Raw genomic sequence first — 23,539 nt, forward strand, 5'->3', positions numbered from 1 at the left:
TTCGGGGCCCGATTCCACTGAAGAGCCGTCATGTAAGCGGGTCTGGTGCACGTTAAAACCGTCCGGGCCAAACATCCTCCTGCTGGTGTGGCGTCGTGTGGAGAAGGAGGTGCCAGCTCAGCTGTCGTCTTCGTCATCTGACCGCGGTTCAAAATTACGAGGTCCCAAAATAGCCCTAGTATTGCTTAAAACGGGACGTTAATATAACTAAACTAAACCGACATCTAGGCTGAGTGAGAAGGCAATACCTGTCTAATCTTTCTTTTAAATTTCTTTTCTCACTGTGGTATATATAATTACACTATTCTGCTAAGATCAATTCAACGAAGTAATATAAGTTTAAATATTTTACTAAATTCAAAAAATAATATTCAATTTACAACAGCATATTCAAGGGAGAATTTGATGCACTTCACTAGACATAGGAATGTGGGCAATGAAGGTGTTGAATACCACATCCTCAGCTTGGACATATTCTTTCTCCATGCACGAAAGAAAGGTGGGCATTTGTGAAACGATAATAATTACAAAATATAAGTAACGATATAAGTTATTTGCATACTAAAATAATTTTATTTTATAACTAACATTTGCGATGGAATAAATGCAGTTATTTTTAATTAATGTATCTTCTTAGTTTTAAACTACTTTGCCTCTAATGCGAAATCATATATCTCATTTTGAAAATAAAATCTACGGAGATTTGGAATTAAAAATAAGTTATCATTACTCTCCTGAACTACTGTGACTTTCAGACAATACTGAAATATTATTGTGAAATGTCCCGTATGTTAAATTTTTTAACATTTGTAAACGTGACATTTTAATCATTTATGAAATTAATTAGTAAAAATGACATTCCGACAGCAGCTCAGAAATTATAAATATTAGAGGTAGAAAGTTTTTTTTTTATAAAGAAGTACCGAGTATTTTAAAACTTCACTGAAACCTTCTTTCTATTTTTGAGGTAAACCATCAAGGATAATCATCTTGATGAACTATATTGTCAGCATGCAGAGCAATTTATCCATGCATCCTGAATGGAGTCAATAAGAATATGCTTATTGAAAAAAATGAACAATTCAGATGATCACAATACAAATTTAACACAACTAATGAATAAAAAACTATGAATATAGTAACTTTTACGATTGCTTAACGTTCATTATTATGTGATCATAATAATATTAATATGTGATCATAATAATATTTATATGTGATCATAATAATGAACTATTAATATGTGATCATAATAATATTTATATGTGATCATAATAATGAACTATTAATATGCGATCATAATAATGAACTATTAATATGTGATCATAATAATATTTATATGTGATCATAATAATGAACTATTAATATGTGATCATAATAATGAACTATTTATATGTGATCATAATAATGAACTATTTATATGTGATCATAATAATATCTTTATTATGCGATCATAATAATATCTTTATTATGTGATCATAATAATGTTTCACGCCCATGGATATGTCATAACGTACGATACATCTAGAAAAAAGAACAAAAAATAAATAAATAAACTGCACAAATATTCGACGAAAATATTTAAAGCGAATGTTCCATGTTTATTTTCAAAGTAAGCTTTTGTTTCCAGCAGAAAAAAAAACTGGTAATCAGGTTTAAAAAATAACATATCCCTCCATCAACATATCCAACCATTCATTTCCCTTTAGGAATTTGTCTTCAAATACTGCTGTCAAAGCGGAAATACGAAATATGTTAAAACATTTTTTTTTAGAAAATTAGACAGTCTTTTGATTTTTTTTCCAGATTTATTCCTCTATTCGTGATAAGAGAAGAAAATGTTGACTTTTTCATTCCGTATTATTTTGCGGATGTGCTTTTTTTTTTTTTTTAAATTTTGGTCTTGGAGGAAAAAATACAATGAAAGAATGATTCATGTTCTGAAAGATTTCAAGATCAATAAGAGAATCGAATTCCTGCGGTGAACGAAGAATTACACTACCGTTAAAAAAAAAGATGTGAAGTTCCACTTCAAGGGAAAAATCAATCCAGAAAAAAGAGAACTTCTCAAAATAAGTTTAAATAGTGCAAATTTTCTTTCTATGATATGGCGAAAAGATTCTAATTAGATGCATTTCTGAGTTTCAGTAATGATTTGTGCTCTTATTATACTTTAATTTTGTTTATGAAAGAATCAAATGAATAAAATAGGGAGACACGTCATAAATGTCTCGTCTTTTTGTTATTCATTGGTTCACCTATAATAATAAATTTCAGTTAATAAGAGCTCATCAAGACAGATCATATAATGTTTTACTACTTTGGAGGATTGTAACATGTATTGTTCATTCTCGGATTCCAAAGCTTCAACGCTTTTGCGCATGCGTCAGAATGTGTTTATTTAGTCAAAATAGGCGTGAAAGGAAAGATAAAAGGAATGGATGTTTTCATTTAACAAAAGGGAGAACTCATATAAGCCGTGGACTTGGGAGGCGTACAAACAGTGGATGAATTGCAATATTGTCGGAAAAAAATTATTAATTCATAATAAAATGTTTTGGAGCAATTTTTACTTATTTTAAGGAGTCTAAACATTAAATTATGATAAATAAATGGATGATTTCTGCTCTTCGCTTTTGTTTTTTAATTAATTCGCTTTTTACAAAATAATAATACATTTTTTTGCTAAAAAATTTTTTTATATTGAATTTTTTATAACATTTTCATATTATTAACAGTAGATAAACTCGCTCATATATAATGATATTATGTAAATTGTTCAATTTTTTGTGCCACTTCTGAAAGTTATTTTGAGACTTGAATAAGTCATGTAAGTAATCAATACGCAGTGTTCAGTTAAAATAAAATAGTAAGACAAGAAATGACACGACCCTCATAAAATGTTGGAAAAACTGAAACGAAAAAGCTATCTAATGGAACAGAAATCAAGGTCGAAAAATTCCGGAAATGCCTTCATTCTTACTCATCTCACATCTTAGTGAGGTAGAATAGAGGAAAAGTGGTAGTCTTAAAACACTAAATGGACAGTTTCTCAGGCCGGCGTCCTGGCGTAGGAATAGCGTGTCTTCCCCGTGATCTGGGTGTCCCGAGTTGGAGTCCCGGTTCGGGCATGGTTGTTCTTCTGTATTCTATCTGTGAGGTGAATGAATGTACCCTCCCTATAAAAAGGGATTGTGCAAGCGAATGTCACACGTGAAGTAGCTAAGTTGTACTCTTGGCCTTAGTCAGCGCTACTGAAAACAACAAGAGACGCTCACTCAGCTTAAATCGTTGACAGATAACAATCAGCGGGCTTGTAAAATGCCATAAGTCACAACAACATACAGATGATTAGACGAACAATTTAAATATTTTTATCAAATGTTTTATTTATTCAAACTGAACGAGAGTTTTGTGTTTTTATGCATAAAAAATGTTATTATATAATGTCATTATTATCTAATTAAATAATCATGAAATAATCTTTTAAATGATACTAACCGAACTGGTTGATGTTCTTTGCCAAATTTTAGCAATTATTTTTGAGAAATTGTTGTTTCGCAAAAACGCCTTTCATTGCTGAAAGGAATTTACACTATTTCTTTAGGCCATGGGTATCCGAAATAAGCTCTCAGCATCGAGATAAGGAATTTCTAGAAGATGACAGTTTCTGTGTCTAACGTTAAATCTGTATATCATCTCTTCTATCAAACATACACATGTTATTGGAAGTGGAAGTTTGAAATATTGGGTGTCATATCATTCGTTGTCTTCGTGGGTTTGTTGTTTCGATTCAAAAACAAATCCGTTAATAAACAGTTAATATTCGTTAAATACTCATGTATCTTTAAAACAGAATTTAACATTTGTATTCGTTACATCCTATTTACATTTTGTATCCGTACACTCAACCGACAAACTGTAATGAATTTTATACAAAATTCATCAGAAGGCGACAAATATGTTTTAAAAATTACACACCGAATTTCATCAGTCTATCTCAAACAGGTTTTGGAAAATTCTGTTCTCAAAAAGTTAGATAAATAAAATTCCAAAAATTTATGTACGGACCCAAAGACGTTTAAAGCGATAAAACTCAACAAATTCCAAATTCGAATTTTTGGACAATTGCAATATACTCACTTTGTACTCTTTGCATGTATAAAAGTGAATAAAGCATATTACATTAATTATTCCTATTCCAGTATGATTCCAATTCCTTGATAACAACTGAAAGGTCTTGATAGAATTCACACAATAAAATATTTCTCTTGCATCTGAAAGAATGTATTTTTTCTTTATTTTCTTGTGATACTCAGAATTCTTTCAAAATATAACTCATTCTTTTTCTTACGCTTTTTCCAAAGACATTAATATATGTACAAAGAACGAAAAAGAAACCAATGAGACACAACACAACAAAAATTCCAGCTTCTTTTTCTCCCCTTGTCAAGAATACAGGAATACTAGTTCCGATAAAAGCCACGATATGACCTACATTTCTTTAAAAAAAATACTGCAATGTATTTTATGCTTTTACTTTGACAGGAAGAATCCGAAGACAAATTCCTCAGAATGAATGCTGAGGTATGTTGTGTAAAGAATCTATTGTTCTCATGAATAAAAGCTGTGTGTGAAAGAAAATAGGATGTTTGTAGAAAGGAAATGGAGCAACGGCTTTATTTATTTTCCAGACAAGTGTGTGAAGTCTGTTTTTGCATTCTGTTTGACACTTAATAAATTAAGATGCATTTTTTCAAGGATTATTTTTTAAAAGTATAATATACATCGACATTTCGCATACATTGCATTAAGATCAAAACCACAATGTATCAAATAATGTGCTGTAAAGGATTTTATACGAATTTAATGAAATAATTTAAATAAAAGCTTTTTAGTGATAAAATGAAGAAAATCGAATTTTCTGCAACGAAAGAATTTATTTATGCATTCAACTGTATAGAGCTTTGATTATATTATTGATAAGAAGTTTCAATTAAGACGATATTTTAACACTTTGCTCGCAGGTTCCCTTTATGGAACACTCTAACCGGATCGGCTGTCTTTATGCACCGGCCTGTTTTTTTCCCCCATTCGAAGCTTTTTAAATTATACTCAGTTTTATTTTTAACGATGTAATACAACCAAACAAATAAATGCTAAGCTTATAAATATACATTTTTTTAAATTTTTAAAATTACACAAAACAATCAAAACTCGCAAAATCAAAGTTAAAAATAAATGTATTTCCCCTTTACTTTCTATCTTTCTTCCTTTTTTTTTTGTTAAAATTGCTTGAATAATATTGTTACGAGTCTGTAATGTTGCTTCCCAGCATAGTTGGTTCCACCATCTGAAGGAATGTTTTACAGTCATCGGTATTGAACGGAGTCCGGTGTCGCGTCGGAGGGTCCCGGAGCTTGGTGACAAACTTGGCGACCATTTGGCGACTTGGCGACGAATTTGGTGCCAAAATAGATTATACCCGAAACATCGAGAATTTTCCCGAGCCGTCCAGTAGGAACGGAGATACGCCTCGAACGTTCCTGATTGGTTGAGAGGCGTCTAGCCCCACCTCCTGAGACCTATAAAAGGAAGCGGCCGCAGCTGCTAGGGCAGAGTAGTCGGAATCGACAGAAAAAACTGTCTTCCAGAGATTATCGGAGCAGCGACGGAGTCAAGTGAGTGCTGAATTAAGTTGTGCGTTACGGTCTGCATTAGAGTCTGTTGTGTGCTGTTGTCTACACGTCTCGGCTGAAGATAATTGTGTGCTGTATATAGTTGTCGTCTTTGTGTTGCCCTGTGTGTCTTCGTGTAAATAAACGTCATTGTTTCATTTTCTACTGCCACCTGCTGATTGAGTGTTCTCCACACCATATAACTCCCACTATCCAAACGAACCCCAGAAATTTCGTAACAATATTAACCATTCTAAGTTTCTAATAAAAAATATGGTAAAATACAAAGTCCTTGAATTCTTTTTTTTTTTAATTTCGAAAAAAATATTGAGTAATTGATTTTTGATAGAAAATTGCATTTAGACAGTAACAAAGACCAAAAACTTTCAAATTTGCAAATTTTACAAGAAAAAAAATGGATATCCTTTTTTTTTTCTTTTTTTTTTTTTTTTTTTTTTTGGTATCCAAAAAAATGGATACCAAATATGTGGTTATACATGGTATCAAATAGGTTACTGAAAAAATTAGAGATAAATTATAACAATTTATAAAAATTTCAAACTTCCAAACTAATTAAAATTGAGAATCATAATATAGCAGAATTTTTCATCGATGAACAAGGACAAATTTGCATTAATATTTTCTTATTTTAAATTTAAATAAATTTGATTTAATGATTAAGATTAATTAATATTAATGTTTGCCTACGAATGATTACAACTATTAATAATTTTATTCTCATTTCATGCTAAAAAGCCATTCGCAAATTTCTTGAGTTATTTCTTTTTATGATCACCGTTTTATAATACGATTTCCTTTGACAGGCGCATGTTACTCTGACAGTTTTCAATGTATTGCGAGAAATTTCAAATTTAATTTTGTGGGTGGAGAAGTCCTCTTTCAAATAACAAATTTAAGGAATTTGTTCAATTTAAATGATGACAAAAAGATAATAGTAAATAAAACCCGCCATTAAAAATCATTGCATTTCGATAATTTTGCATGCAAATTTTATGCAAATATAATTTTGTTTAATATAATATTTTCAATATAATATGTTTAATATAATTTTGCATGCAAATTTTTGCAAAATAATCTTACATGTTCTAATCTTTCTTTTAGTCACTTTTATATTTTGCAAAATAATATATTAAGAATGGATAAATTTTATGCATTCCTTTCTAGTTTGATAACAGCAGGAAATGTATAATTTTTCGAGGAAAATACAAATCCTCAAGAATATTCCAAGGACATTCCTTAAACATCACAAATGGTCTGAATGAATGTCATCATTGCAGCAAACTGAAAATGGAGCCGTATCTCTTTGAATTCCAGTGAAGAAGTTTGAGGTGCTTGAATTTCGACTTAACATCCAAAAGGGCCGATTTAAGACGCCTGCTCTCTTTGGGGGAAAGATCGGAGAGAGTATTGTGTTAAACACCGTAGGATGTCTATAATATTTCTGAGGGGTGCGGCTTTCTCACATATACCTTAAATCTGTAGGAGCCGGGGAGATTTTCATTAAATAGAGTGCTTGCGTATTTTTTTTATATTTTCAAAGGGTTTGGTTTCTGTTTTCTCGTGTTATTTGTGCAAAATAAGAAAACAAATGTATTACCATTTATCAAAAGAAATGTTTCCCACTTAAGTCCTATTTTAATGATGAATGGTATAGGAAAGTTGTAATTAATATAAAGAGGCTGAAAGGAAATGCAAGTTTGTTGTTGAAATTTGGCATGGCAATTGCACAAAGTAGAGCTATGGCAGATTTATAGTTTCGAATGATAGGGAGCAACTGATCATCGGCTTGAATGAGTCCATATCTTGCAGCTACATGCCAATAACATCTGGTTGTTAAAGGGACTGGCACTTGAAAGGTGCTTGGATGTTAAAAAGCTTTGATGGTCATAATAGATCCCGACTCAAAACCCATCCTTTGGGGAAGAGGCATATTTCCTTTTTGAAGTGGAGGTAACTTAAACCATCACCATTGATCCATCCATCAAATGAGTGAAGAGGCATAATTCATTGTTCAGGGACTTTTCATTTACGTACTCGTAGTATTCCCAATAATAAAGATAAATATAGAAAGTGTTTTTTGACAACCGTAATGGACACCCTCAATATTTATTTCTATAAATTCCTTTTTGAATCCCTTAGTCAAAGCAAAATGTCAAAATAGGGCATCAATTTTTTTAAAAAACAATTTATTCAAAATATTTTGCAGAGAGTAAAAAAAATAGATGCCCAGGTTTTCTTTGCCGTGGTTAGCTTTGCGATTCTTTTGTCATTCTTTCTACATATCTTTGGTTATATTTCTTTTATATAGTTTCCCTGCGTATATATCTTCGAAGAAAGGAAAAACATAGACTTCGTTATTTTGTCAAAGAATGTGGAGTCAATAAAAAAAATCGAATTCTTGCAAAGAATGGAGAGGAATTTTTGTTAGAAAATATATTATAGATATAAATCAAATAGAATCTTTTTCAGAATCTAGAAACTTATCAGAATAGTTGTAAATAATGCTAGATTGTTTTCCTTCGCTAAACCCTGTCAAGTAAAGGGAATAGTTAAAAGAATTGTTAATAAATGGTTGGCTTTGATATTTTTATATTGAAATATAATCTTGAGTTGCATGGAATTTAATTTATTCCATTGAATTCTCTTCATGAATGAATAATGATGCAGCATAAATGTTTTTTTAAAACCTTTTTTTAAATTTATTTAAATAACATGAGCAATCTATTAAAGAACGTTTAAATATATAATTTGCATTAGCTTTTAAAATAAACTAATTCATCTGAAAATGTAATAAATATTTATCTATATATATAAAATGCTTACTTAGACGCAAATCAATTTGTTAATTGCCGTTTAGCATCACATGACACCGCCAAGTGAGTAAGACTTCAGTTTTTTACCCACGCTAACGAGGTTAGGTTTAACATGCTTTCGACCATTATTTCAAACTATTCTGTTTATTTTCTTAGTATTTGATGCATTTAAAATTAAACATTGTTAATTAATTGTTTCGGGTTCATTCTGAAATACTTTTGAATTAAAATAAAACAGAATAAAGGAAATTAAAAATTTCTAATCTGCATTGCGTTACCCCAACTGGCTTAGAAAATTAACCCATTTGCGTTATCTCAACTGCCGTAGAATATTCACGCATGTGCACTGTGTTCTGATTATTGACAATTGTATTTTCATCTATAAAACTCTTACGTGGATTCAAAATCAGGCGGAATTTGTTAATTGTCCGACTCACTTTCACTCACTTGTCCGACTCACTTTGTTAATCACCGCTCACTATCGACCTCACTCGGGAGCATCAAACGCGATTTGATAAGTTTTCAAGCAAACGCTATTCTTGCATCGGTTTGAAAATTTTTTTAACAACAAATGAAAGGTCAAAAAACGGACAAAATTTTTTACAATGGCTTTAAGGCATGCCGTATCGATTTTAAAATGAAATCGTCGAAAACGAGAAGACAGGTCGAATGAAAAAGCTCAAGAATCGTTTATAAGAAGATTCCGAACTACAGAAGCATAGTTGTGGAACTATGTCAGGACTCCATTCTTTTTGCCAGGCACGTTACTGGAGAAAAGAAGAAAATTCAAGTGGCAAATACACGAAATGTTGTCACGATAAAAATATATATATATATATATATATATATATTGAAACAACTGTTGAATCCACCAGAAATATTAAAGACTTACTGATTAGTAATTCAATCGAAGGAAGAAACTATCGGAAGCATATAAGAGAATATAATTCTGCCTTAGCTTTTGCTTCCATGGGAGCTCAAATTAAACCTCCTCCTGGGAAAGGGCCATATTGCTATAGGATTCATGGTCAGATGTACCACATGGTTTCTCCTTTAAACAGTGGTCATAACAAACCAGGTTATGGTCAGTTATATGTGTTTCATACCAATGAAGCCACTGAAAAACGCATGGAAAGAAATGAAGGATGTTTGGTCTCTGTGATGAAAAGATTGAATTCTATGTTGAGAGTAATCAATCCGTTCATTGATTGTTACCTGCAAATTCATCGTATAATTGAAGAAAATCCTGTTACAAATATCAAGATGGTTTTCATGGAGATTAGAAATTTAGATATACTTAGATATAACCAACCTATTACAAAAGCAGAGATTGCAGCGATATTTGTTGGAGATAATAACGAACCACCTGCAAATCGAGACATCTGTATTTATCCTGTAGGTAATAGCTGTAAAAATATTTCTCCATTTAACCAATGTTGTGATCTCATGGTCTATACCTTGCTAGAGGAGAATTAGGTTCAATTTTCGAGTGTGCGTTTTTCCTTAATTTTTTTATTTCTTTCATTGTTTTGTCTTATTTTGTAATGCACTGAATTCGAATATAGCTGCTTTCAGACAATTTATTTTTTTGTAAATATCAAATTCTTATTCTGTTTCTGTAGTGTAGCTTCCAAATTTGAATAAGTGTGAGAAAAGTACAATTTTTTTTGAATTTGTATTTTTGTAAATATAAATTTTTTATTCTGTTTCTATGATATAGTTCCCAAATTTGAAAAATTGTGAGAAAAGCATATTTTTTAAAAATTTGTTTCATTGGTGGATGTATATAGTCATTTAATTGAAAGTGTATTATCATTTAAAAGTATCTTATTTGTGTTTACAAAGTCTTCGATGCAAGTGATTTTTGCGAGTGTACTTTTTGCTTTACATTTTTTCTTTCTTTCACTGTTTCACCATATTTTGGAATAAATTGAATCTGAATATATCTGTTGCTAGACTAAAGCGATTTAGTAGATGGCGAGAGAGCGAAGCGCTTGGATCGCGAAGCGATCTGAGAGGAACTGCATTAGGGGTGGCGATCATAAGTGAGCAGGCGGCGGAGACCCTAGTATAATTTTCTAATGCTAAGAGAATTTGATTATTTTTACTTATATTTATATCCCTACATATATCGGACGTTAAGGTGCCATATATTTTCTAGCTACTTGCATTTATACTATAAATCAGCCCTTTCTAGATCAGTTAAATCTTTATTAATAATGTAAAAGTATGTCTGAATGTTTTTTTTTTCGATTTACAATACAAATTGCTTGGTCATGAGCTACTAAACACAGTTCGCTTCTATTTCGGCTGGTGTAAATGTGAACTTTGGAGAGTTTCTTTTGAAAGTTAAACTGAAAATGAAACAACAGTTTAATTTTTTTTCTACAAATACTTTCGAAAATGTTAATATACATTATTAATGTTAGAACCATTTTAAAATTAAAAAAAATATCTTTATAATTTAGAGATTGTCGGTATAAATAATAAATTTGAAAACTCTCTAAGAGAGTTCTTCTAATGTATGTAAAACAGCACTGATTTCTGACTTTTTATATAAATGCATTCCATGTTAATAATTTAATAATTTAATAGCAAAGAAACCAATATTCCAAAGCATACAAATTATTCGACTACTACTTATGTATTAATTTCTACTATTTCTTTTTTTTCACTACTTATGTATTAATCGCTCATTGGCGAACTTTTGGTTCAACTGAATGCCATTGGCGAACGTTGGTTCAATCGAATGCCATTGAGGAACTTTGGATTTAACTGCATGTTGGCGAACAATTAGGCAATATATTAACGTGTCTTTTTGGCGATTAATCATTGGTATAAGGCTAATACACAAGCAATAATTATTCGCTTGTGCGGTGTTTCGCATGCAAACTAAACTCAGAACATTAGAATTAGTGATTAGAATCACGATACAGCACATTTAACGAATTCGTAAATGAATCGAATGTCCGCACGACACGAAGAAATGCTTTTATGTATAAAACAGTTTACTCTGGATTTATCTGTTTCCACTTTTATTTAATGTAAATATAATTACTTTTACTCCGAAGCATAAGTAAAATGGCCGTATATGAAACTATAAAGGACTTCTCTTATTTACTAAATACATATATTATATCTTATAATAATCGTGAAAAGTATTTTAATGTCTGTCTCATTTTTAATTCATTAAATTTCTGTAATTTATTGTTACCGTTTGTAATTCCTATAGAAAAAATTCTGTTTCCTTTATTTATTTAGATTCGAGTCAAAGAAACAATATGTATATTTTTTATTTTAGAAATGTTGATTTTTTAATGTGTTTTATTTATTAGCGTTTCTTTTTTCTTTTTTTTGCATTTGTGTTCATAAATTCGCATTCCAATTTTTGTTACTTAAGGTGTGCAATATTCTAAAAAGGCACGTATTCAGAAAATTAAAATTAACCTCCTTAAAACAAAGCCAGAAATAGAAGCCAGCCAATTGAAAACGTTTTTTAACCAAAAAATGAGATTAAAAAAGTAATATTCAGAATTTTAAAAATTTGTTGGCTGACTTAAAATAAACTAAACATAACACAACCAGTCTAAAAAATTTCATACTCACATTAAAATAATCTTTTATGCAAAGAAAGTCAACCAGTTTTACATCCAACTGAACAATCCAAATGCAGATCCTCCATTAATTACATAAAAAAAATGTAATGTTTCAATGTTGTAATTTATCAATCATTCAAATAGCATTCCAAGCGTTTTACTTCCTTTTCAGCACTAAAGAATACGCCAATACAAGCAACAGTAAGAACTCTCAAGAAGTTCTCGAATGTATTAGTTTTAATTAAGAAATATATAATGGTTGCATTAAGAATCATAATGCAATAAAATTGTTTTTCGTAAGTGCCTCTAATCGAAAGCCTTGGAGAATCAAATACAAAAGCTTACTAATTTAATATCGGAAAAAAAATTACAATAAATACTTGGAAAAGTCATTTCAATTTTGAATTTTTTTATTCCTGAATATGCATTATTTCAGCAAAATTGCTTCCCTTATTATTATAGAGCCATTTAGATAATTTTCAAAGTGTCGCACATCATTAATTTCTAACAGAAATGAAATCGGAACAGCTAGATATGATTCTGAAATTAAAAATGTCCAATTAAAAAGTTGAGTTAATTACGAAACAAGTGCAATTCATTAAGAGACAAGTGCAATTCATGTTAAAAATTGCGTTTTTCTCTTCTAATTCATTTAAATTTTGACTAATTGAAGCACTAAAAATTAATAAGGTAGCGCTTACTGAGCCGCTTTATTAAAACACAGAGATTGAAAAGATAATGATACATTTTTTTATTAATCGATTGGAGAATTATTTGTCAGTCACAGAGTATTCGGTATTTAAAACTTGGGGAAATAATTGGACTTATTGAAGTATTTAAATCTTGAATCAGAAAAAAAAAGAATAATTCGATGAAGAGATAATTGGCGTTTTATTTAAAATTCAATACTCGAGAAGATAATTCCTTTTTCTATTAAAAAGTTATTATAATATTAGTAAATTTCCCTCAAATATAATTCGAATGAAAGTTTTAACAGTTATTTTTTATTGGAATATTTATATATTAATTGTAATTGATGCTATTTCATCTAAAATAATGAACCTTACCTTTTATATGCTAATTATTATATGATCAAGGATAATACTCTAGATTAGCAATGACAACTTTTTAATTCTTTCTGTTGAATTTGGCAATAAAAAAAGTCTAAAAATTTCTGTGCAGTCATGGCATTATACAGAAGTCTAAATATGCTTCAAGGTCTCTTCAAGCATATTTACATAAATTCTAGCTACATGCGAGTTTATATTAAGATTAAAAAGTGATTGAAGAAAGATCTTGGCATTGGATTGTAACTTAAAAATTGTTAAATATTTATTCAAAAGATTTCCGGTGTTTTTGAGACTCAGCATTTCAAGAACTGCAATTTTATCCGTTTAAATATTATCGTCCGTTTTAACATTCGTTTAAATATATCAGTTACATCGTCCATTTTTACAACATTCAGTGTTTCATCATATTTTAGAAGCAAACTGCTTTTTGACGTCAATTTTAAATCTTCTACATTACACAAGTTCTTTACAAGCCACAGTACAACCTATACCTGTTAAAGTTAGGATTTATTCCCACTGTTACTTTATCTGTAATATTAAATATAATATGTACTCTGCAAATTCCAAGCAATAACAAATTATTTCAGTTGTGTTGTGACTTATAGCACTTTGCAATGCTGTTGACAGTTAACTGTCAACTATTTAAGCTCACTAAAGCCTCTTGTTTTTTCAGTAGAGCCAATTAGGGCCAAGAGTACGACTTAGTTACTCACACGTCACAACCCTTTTTGCGGGGCGTACTTCATTCACGCATTTCATTCACTCATCCACACATCGTAATTTAGACCTGAATCAAAGAACGATCACCCCTGATCCAGTACCCCCAGTGGTATTACTCTCGACATGGAGGACTTTGTGACCACGACAGATTTTTACGTGCGCCAGCCACCACACACACACACACGGAGAGTCAGCCGGTGGGGTTCGAAGTCATAACCTAAAGGATACGAGTACAACGCCCTACCAACCAGGCTATTACGACCTCAAACATTTAAGTTAATTGTATATACAAATCCATATATTTGCTAAGTTAATGTATATACTGTCATTTATTGACTATGATTAATGTACCATGGAAATGCATTTTAGCAGCCTCATTAAAGTAATTTTAATGAAAAATTTCTATCAATAATATATTAATATTTTTTTGTTTAATGAATGATTGCGATGACGCAAATGATGAAATTGTACTCGATGGCTGTGTGTTTGTTTGTTTGGGTTTTCTGGCGCAACAGACATGATGTATACTCAATTACTATAGTGCTTATAGTCCTTAGCCATTAATTTTACACTATAAATACATATTGATAATACATTCTAAGCACTTAAAATACAGGGTGATTATGAAATAATAGGAGGTGTTCGGAGCACTGTATCTTGTTATGTACTGGACGAAATATAACACAATTTGGCCACCATACACATTAAAGTATGCGGTTTCGATTTATCAAGAAAAAAAAATTAGTACCAAAAAACGCCGATAGGGGAAATCCTGGAGCTGCGATCGAAAACTTTATTATGTAATTTGTTTATACGGGTACTTTGTGACATAACGTCGAAGATAAAAATGAAGGGTTGCGGGAATTTATGTCTTTCTGCAAGAAATAGCCCTTCGATTGCATTGTCACTACGTGAAGGCGCCTTATCAGTCAAGGTGTTTTATCAGCAGGATAAAAATGCCAGTGTTGCTCGTTGTGAATACCGGCGGTTAAAACAGTTACGTAGAGGGCCGATGACCAACTCACTTACGAAGAATGGTTGAAAGATTTGAAATTCTTGGTTTGGAACCAGGCCGAGGACGTAAGTTATCAAGCAGGAACAAATTGAAGAAGTTGCAAAAGCCGCTATGGATCAGGCGATAGCTAATAAGCAGGGTACCAGCAGTGCACGTTCAATATCACGAGAAACAGATACTCCATTCTCGACGATCCAGAAGATATTGCGTAAGATCCTGAATTATTTTCCGCATAAGATAACACCCATTAACTGATGACACTGATCTGAATCTTAGAAATTTCTGGTTGTAAAGTGGTTCTGGTTCACTTGAAAAACGTTGTATATAAAGGTCATGCTCCTGACATTCCTACTTTAAAAGATCAAATAACGTTACATAAATGCCGATATGCTGCGAGCCACCATCGAAAACTTCGTGTACCGCTGCAGTTACTAGAATATCCAGTTGGTGGTCACCTTGAGCTAAATTTGTAAGTTGCTATAACAAATGTTTTTCATTGGTATTTAGTGCGTTGCTATTTACTGTTTCCATTGACAGATATGTATTCTTTTTCCACATATTATGCGCTTGCAGCACCAGAATTTCTCCTATTGGCGTTCTTTGGTACTAATTCTTTTTTCTTGATAAAGCAAAACCGCATACTTTAATGTGTATGGTTGTCAAATTTAGTTATAAATTCGTCCAGTACATAACGCGCTACAGGGCTCCGAATACCTCTGTTATTTCTTGATCATCCTGTATATTGATAGCATTTTTAAAAAAATAAAACAATTTACCAAATTGAATGTATATTTCGCTTTCATCTGTAATGTAATATACGTCGCATTTTTTCCCGAAACAATTGTTCTTGGATTGTAGTTTCCATTTATCGAAATCATTTAAGTAAATCTCTGGCTAACATCCTGACTATGTAATTTATTCTATATTTTATTTTTACTTCTCAACGTAACAAGGTTTTCAAATAAAACTCTCAGGTTCATTTATTTGTATAAAATACATACTTTTATCAGTTTAAAATAAGACTATTTTCTTCTTTTTGAACTCTTCTTTGAAAAAAACATTAGTGTGCTAGAAATGTGTGTACTGATATGATAAAGGGATATTTTAGATTTTAAAATCTATGGATATTTGATAAGGAACATGATTCCACAGAAAATGTCGGTATTAGAGCATAGGTCAAAAGTACAAATGCAAACTTCAAATACAGCTAGGAGTAAAAAATGTCGATAAGAAATCGATAGTTACAAAAAACATTAAGAGAAATGTTTTTTAAGAGAATAACGGTAAACACATTCATGTCGACATTTTTTATTAAAAACTACGTTAAGTATCAACACAGTTTTAAAAAAAACATTTCAATGGAAATGAATGCATGGTGTTTTATGAATATTTCTTGAGTCGGCTATTGAAGAATAAAAATCTTTTGGAATATATCTATAATAAAAAACTCAAAATAAATATCTTTCATAGCTATGCAAATCGATGAGATTTAGTCAGAGTAATATGGAATTTTTTTTGTGTGTGTAAGATGCTTGAGTATCAAGTAAAATTTACTAAAAATTTTTAATAGAATCTTGTATACATTCAAAATAACATTTTAAGCATTACAGTTTTTTCAGCAGCATATTGATTCAGACAAACAGCATAAAACATAATTTTGAAAGACATTTAGACCATATTTTTCAGATAGAAGTATTTGCATTAACAGTTTACAAATTAGAGCTTTTGTCATGATTAAAGCCTGTATAAATAGATTTTGATTTTGTATCTGTGGCGGATTGTGATGCGCGAGGACAGAACCTGAGACCTTGCGGTTCGCTGCCCAGTAACATGACCACTATACAAAAGCAATTGCTCGGGTAGCTTTCACCACATATCTATCTTCGCAGTTGACTAATTCAGTATTCTAAGAATTGAATTTATTGCCAATTAAAATTCATCGACAGTACGTTAATATAATTAGATTAATAAAGATAGAATATTCACTATAATTTTTACATCTAAATTTAATAGTTTGTATAAAATAATTATTTTTTGAAAAGCAACGATTACATTTTAGTTTCAAAACATTAAATGATTTTTAAATATATATATTAGTGTTAAAATGCAGAAATCACTTAAGTTTTCAGATTAGGATTAGATCCGCATATCAACTAGGGTGATGTGTTAAAGTGCTGAAAATTGCTTCATTTCTCAAATTACCGAGGTAATCTCCACATTACTTACTAAACACAAGTTAATCTGAGCACTACCTACTAAGATCTTATTGTTAATGTTTTTTTATAAAATATATTTGATTGGTTGATGATTCTGTTTCTTCCACTATGACCAATTAAAAAATGCGTATAATATAATATGTCAAACAATTCTTTGACATGGTTAAACCTTTTTACATTTATCACATCTGACAACATCAATTTTTCACAGTCCCTTGCACAGTCAACAAACACATCATGCCTTTGAATTATTCGATAATATCAAGACGTTGTTTTCTTCTTGGAAACTTTTTTTATTACATCTTCAATTATGAAATCATAGTTTCATGTTGTCATTAAAACACTAATATATCTTGAAACTTCACTTAAGAGATTTGCGAAGAAGCGTTTCTTCATTTTACTCACCAATTCGGTGTTTCTTTGCATACTTGGTGTTAAATTTTCTGTTTTAAAATATCACAACGATCATTCACTCGCTAACAGGTAGAAACGAATTTGGAAACAGATGTAAGCCGACTTATATTATGAGAAATAAAAGCAACCTGTGATGACCAGAAACTGGTGACAATAAATTAAAAGTAGAGGGAAAGGTGGGAGGAGTAGGGAAAGGAAATGAGAGAAACAAACTTTTGAACTTATACAATACAGAAGTCGCTAATGTGCAAATTACCGAGTTAAAATGCAGAAAACTCTTGATTCAGCACTTTAACGGAGAAAATCATTTTATCTGCAAATTAGCTAGGTAATCTGCCCATTAATAGCTCGAGCTTTAACGGTAGCATATATATTTCATCTTGACATACGAATATATTTTTTCTTCCTATTTAGGCAAGACGCTGCTTAATTTCATCTAATTTTATCAGATGAATTAATTTTTGATTTATTAGATAAACAACCCTCATCAACTCTGAGTCGCAGGTGGTTATGAGAATTACCCAAAAGGCCCAGAAATACATTCAATTAGTTGGCACATCTAGAAACATATAAGCTTTGTATTCCCTTGTATGTGATTAGCATCAACGGAGTTCTCCGACTGTACACAATCATTGTAACAAAAGGTGACTATGGTATCACTCTGGAGGATGGTGAGTAACGGTTCGCTGTCGCGTGAAGTAGTTTATTAGAATGATAAATTATATCTTGTATGAAGAATTTTGAAATATGATTTTATCCTTTGAGAGAGACATTGAGAAGGGCTTTAAAAGATACACTGCTCAGTTGTTTAAGATTACAAGGATTACATCTTCAAATAGGGCTAAAGAGGGTAATCTCACTTCATTTATATGTATTATGTAAATTTTTCATCATTATCAGCGTCCTTAGCTTTGTCTGATAAATATTAGTAATCAACTCGAAAGTTATCTCTGCTTTGTTTCAAGATGTGAATTCTAAGGCTATTGGTGAATTTATAAATTAATGTACACAATATGGATATGAAGAGATGAAATTTAATGCAATAGATTATTTTTAGTATCAGATTGAAAAATATTCATATTAAGTATTTGAAAACAATCCGGTCTTTAACTCGCGCAAAGGAAAATTATTTTTATTTTTGTGACTACACTGGTTAAGTAAAATGTTTTGTTACCAATATTATACCCATATCTCTTTGTATATATCAGCAATTATTTCATCACATTTTTTCATGTACATCTTCATTCTGAAGAAATTTTTTTTTGAGAAGTTTCATATCAAAATATAAAAATTCAATTATATGTCTGTTATAGAAAACATTATCATTTTTTATTTAAATAAATTGATTTTTTACATCCATATTTGTTTATGCTTAATATATTTCTAGTGCTAAAAATTTTGAAATAAAAATTGAATATTTGGATTGCAAAGAATATGGTACAAAATACGTTTTACATCCAACATTCCCTAACAAAGAATCTTATAAAGAAAGAAATCTGAATTTCCATTAATTTTTTAGAGAAAGCACGACATGAAAAATATATTATTTTCAAAGACATTAAAAATTATAAACGAATAAATGTTTATTTTAAGAATATCTTAATGATATATCACTACGAAGTAACTCATTAAAAATTATTTACTTATTTATTTAAAAAGAAAATGAACACCTTAAAAAAACTATAATTTATCTTTAGATAAATTGCAGACAAAATTTTAAATAAGGATTTTTAATACATGAGATTTTTCTATTACATGGAGCACGTATATTAAAAGTTAATTAATTAACAGAATATATCATTAGTTAGAATATATAGTTGAAAAGCTTCGAAAAATCCATTTTTGAGTTCAGGTCAAAAAATGGCGATTAATCCTTTTACACTCTCAGAAGAGGTTAAAAGATGTTCCAAATCCTTACCTCTAAAGGTCGGCTAAAGCTTTATGAAAAAAAAATATATATATATTATACTTACCATTAAAACTATTGCAGACTTCTGCCTCTATGTTTTTTATGTTTTTCTTTTTAACTTTTAAAAGTTAGTGTAATATAACGATAATCAGAAAATTACCAGTAATTATGTAATATTTTATTGTGGAAGGGCATTGTATAAAGATTCATATTATATATATATATATGTAATGATATTTTAAATTCTTAATTTCAATTTAATTAATTTCCAAGATTTTATCTTAATTTAGCCCATAGTAACTTCATTCTAAAAATATTCTCTTATTTCGTGATCCAATTCCACTTTTCTACTTAATTAATTCAAGAGAAGCTTCATAAAATTGCTTAGTCAGCTAAACACCGAGATACTTTCACACGCTCAGCGAGAAGGGGTAAAAATGTCCAGTAAGCACATTCTTTCTTAAAAGATCCCTGTGTTTCCCTTACATGTGATCGACATGCGTCAGAAATCCCTATCAGAATGTTATTAATATATTGGCACTATGAAGAAATATTTTCCCTATCAAAATCTAAGGTTATATAAGGCGAGGGATAATTTATTTCGCTCTTCTTCCCCACTTCGGCTTTCGTACTGCGCTGTGGCGGACGGACGTCTTGTCCGCGTCTCTGCTTGTAAATAATTATGCTTTCCCGATGGATTAAAAAGATAAAAAGTCTCTTCACTGCTGGTCACAACTGCATTCTGCTCACATAAAATAATATAAAATAATATTACATATTAAAAAAGCCGACAGGATTCGAAAAGTATTACACATATATATATATATATATATATATATATATATATATATATATATATATATATATATATATATATATATATATATATATATATATATATATATATATATATATATATATATATATATATATATACATTTTTATTTAATTAATGCACCCAAAACTCTGTAAAATCGCTGAAATCGACAAGTTCCCACACTCCGAGTGAAGGGATAAAAAATTGTCTTGCTAAGCAAATTCCTTTTAAATGATACCTAAATTGACAAGTGTAAAGAAATCCCTGTAGGAATCTCATAGTATATAAGGCCGGGGATAAATATTTTCTGTCCCTTTTTTACTCTCTTCTACTCTTATATCGCTAGTGAACGGACGCTAGTCCGTCATCGCTTCTTGTACATAAAATATGCCTCCCGGGATGGAATAATAGCGGACTTTATAAAAGTGTCTTCATCTCTTCTGGGCCACGCATTTGCTTAAAAAAATGTTTATATATATATTCCTAACACACATACATATTAATCTGCTCAGAAATGCGAAACCTTTTTTTAAACAAAAACCTTTAAAACCTTTTTTCTAAAATCTTTCAACACATTGAAGCTTAAAAGAAAAAAAAAAAAGATATCAGCAAGAGGATGTCAAAGAAAAGAAATCACTTTCGCTACTTTAACTCATTCCTTTAACTTCTCCCTCGGGGATAAACCACTTAGCTTTTCCCTTTTCAACCATTTCAGTGGGCACTTATCCGTTCTATTCCGAAGCAATTGATCTTCAAATATTATATTTAACTTTCTTGAAAGAGTTGATCTTTTGTATTAAAATGAACCATAACAACAAGAAATTGAATGAAATTTTCAAAAAAAAAGTCTTTTTTTTCTTTACTGTATGTTTTAAGATTCTTGAATTTTATCTTATACTATTAGAAGCGAAAAAATAAAAAAAAAATAACATATTTTTAAGCTTATTTTAACTATAGCTTAAGCTAATAAGAAATAAAATAGTACATAATTCAATGTTTTTAACCATTATTTATCTCCTAACAGTTCAATAAGACAAATTTTGCCTAAAAAATTTTAACCTGACTGGGAGAAAAAAAACGCAGATATAGATAAAATATATTAAGTTTTTTTTTTACAACTTTATTTATTAATAGCATATGTTCATCTAAAAGACTTAATAATTAGAAAAATTTATTTATAAAATTTAAAAAAAAATCTTATGTAAAATATTTTAGACATTTACACAAATATCTTTCAAATATTGCAATATCAAATATTCATAATTATAAAAAGAACTATTTGTTAAAAGCAGAAGTATTTCATATTCCATAAAAATATCAATCATGGTAAAATAATGGGACCAAATCTCTTATTCAATAACTTTTTTAAATTGTTTCTTTTTAATTTTTAAATAATCATTTATTTTTAGTTATTTGTGTCATGATGATGCCGTTCACCCCCAAAATCTTATCATTCCTTTTTTTAAAAAATATCTATGAATATTTGCGGACTCTTGAATTGTTCTTTTACATACTGATTTTCCTTGACAATAAATTAAAGAACAGAATTCCTATTTTCTATTAATATTTCGTCATCTTACAGACAATTTTAAGCAGTCACTTAAATCTTTATTAATCCAGTATTTCCTTTTTTATTTATTGTTACGTTTTATTAAAGAATTTTACGCTTTGTATAAAAAGCCAATACATGATTTTTAGCGTCCTTTTAGATATCTAACGTTTCATTAAAAAAATCATTAAGAATTTGTTTTAATTCACACTACCTATTTAAGCTAATTCGAGAAAAAATTTGTTTTTTCCTTAATCATTTTTGAAAACCATTTTTTTCCCCCAAAACATATACGGAATAACAGATAATCAGATTTATTTCAAAAGCAAATGCAAAACAGTGGTGACATGCCCACAAAGGCATCACTTGCAGAAAAAGGCCATACACAAGTAGGTAGCAAATCTCTAATTAAATAAAACTGCAAAATATCACTCGGATTGCAGCCAAAATGTTAGTTTCTCAGTCACATTCCACAGAGAAAATACAAATTCCTTTTGACTCGTCTTAGCTTATCTCGTTTATATAATCGATATCTATGTTTATATATAAGAATATCTAAGGAAAGATACAAATTTCTCGTAAATTCTAGAATTTCAATTTTTGTTTCTACTTTCTTCGCACAATTTCCGAATGAATACAAAGTCCAAGATAACTCAGCTGGTATTTATTAAAATATCTCTACTATGTGATTAAATGCGCATATTATACTTTTCACAAAAACGAAAAAAAATTATATAAAACAACGAAACAATACCAAATAAAGCAACGGAAGAAATACCATTTCTACAATAATAGGAGCAACAGATGTATTTTAATCACTAGATATATTGCTATTCACCAGATACATTGTTATTATTTTTTATTCTTCAATCAAATGACGTATTTGTTATTTGTCCATTGTATTATTCTCTGTGTGAGAATAAATCGGATATATTTCGATTTTTTTTTTCTTTTGCTTCAAAAGAATAATTTTTTTTTTCATTCCAGTTGTGAGAAATCAAATTGAATGAATTTCACAAGCGTGGTTTTTAATATTAAATTGAACTTTATTCACATTTCCATAAAAAAATAAGAATAATTTCATTATTAGTTTTTGAAGCGTTCTAAACAAATTACGTCTCTTTCAATGGAATAGAAACTTAGAAGCTTTTGTATATTTTTTTAAATTAAAAGAAAATGACGATGAATTACTATTATAATAATATTATTTTAATACATATTTACAATGTAAAGGCTGATTTGGAAAACCGGAGTAATGATAATATAAATAAAGAATCTTATTCATTTCTGTTGATTGTATTTGTTTAAGCAAATCGTGTCTCTCTTCTTCCTTTCATCTGAAAATCATTTTAGTATTTTTTGAAATTCTGATTAATTTTTAAATGCTTATTTTTTTCGTCAAATAAACTTGAAAGTTTTATATTGTTTTTTGCTATAAAATAAATGTTGGAGGTTGAGAGAGGCCACGAATGTTATCAGTTATTTCATAAAACAACTTTTATCCTGCAAAAAAAAAGTGTTGCAAGTAATCATTTATTTGATTACCGAACAGGATCTTTATTATCATTACAATAGGATTTCATTTCTCACATTTTCAAAAATGATCGATCATGTGATTTATTAAAAATGATGGTCGTTTATTTAATTGCGATGGAATATCTCTTTTTTACTCTTATAGATCAAGATAAATATCTTTAAAATAGATCAGATAAAAAAAAACA

At 29.9% G+C, this 23,539-nt stretch overlaps 1 protein-coding gene across 1 annotated transcript; it reads left to right on the forward strand.

The window, feature by feature from the left end:
- Positions 1–9,481: 9,481 nt before the first annotated feature.
- On the forward strand, positions 9,482–9,988 carry LOC129987693 (uncharacterized). Its single transcript, XM_056095644.1, has one exon. The coding sequence runs from the start codon at positions 9,482–9,484 to the stop codon at positions 9,986–9,988; it is 507 nt and encodes a 168-aa protein (XP_055951619.1).
- The last annotated feature ends 13,551 nt before the right edge of the window (positions 9,989–23,539 follow it).

The sequence above is a fragment of the Argiope bruennichi genome, chromosome 10, assembly GCF_947563725.1.
Source record: "Argiope bruennichi chromosome 10, qqArgBrue1.1, whole genome shotgun sequence".
Taxonomy (NCBI): Eukaryota; Metazoa; Arthropoda; class Arachnida; order Araneae; family Araneidae; genus Argiope; species Argiope bruennichi.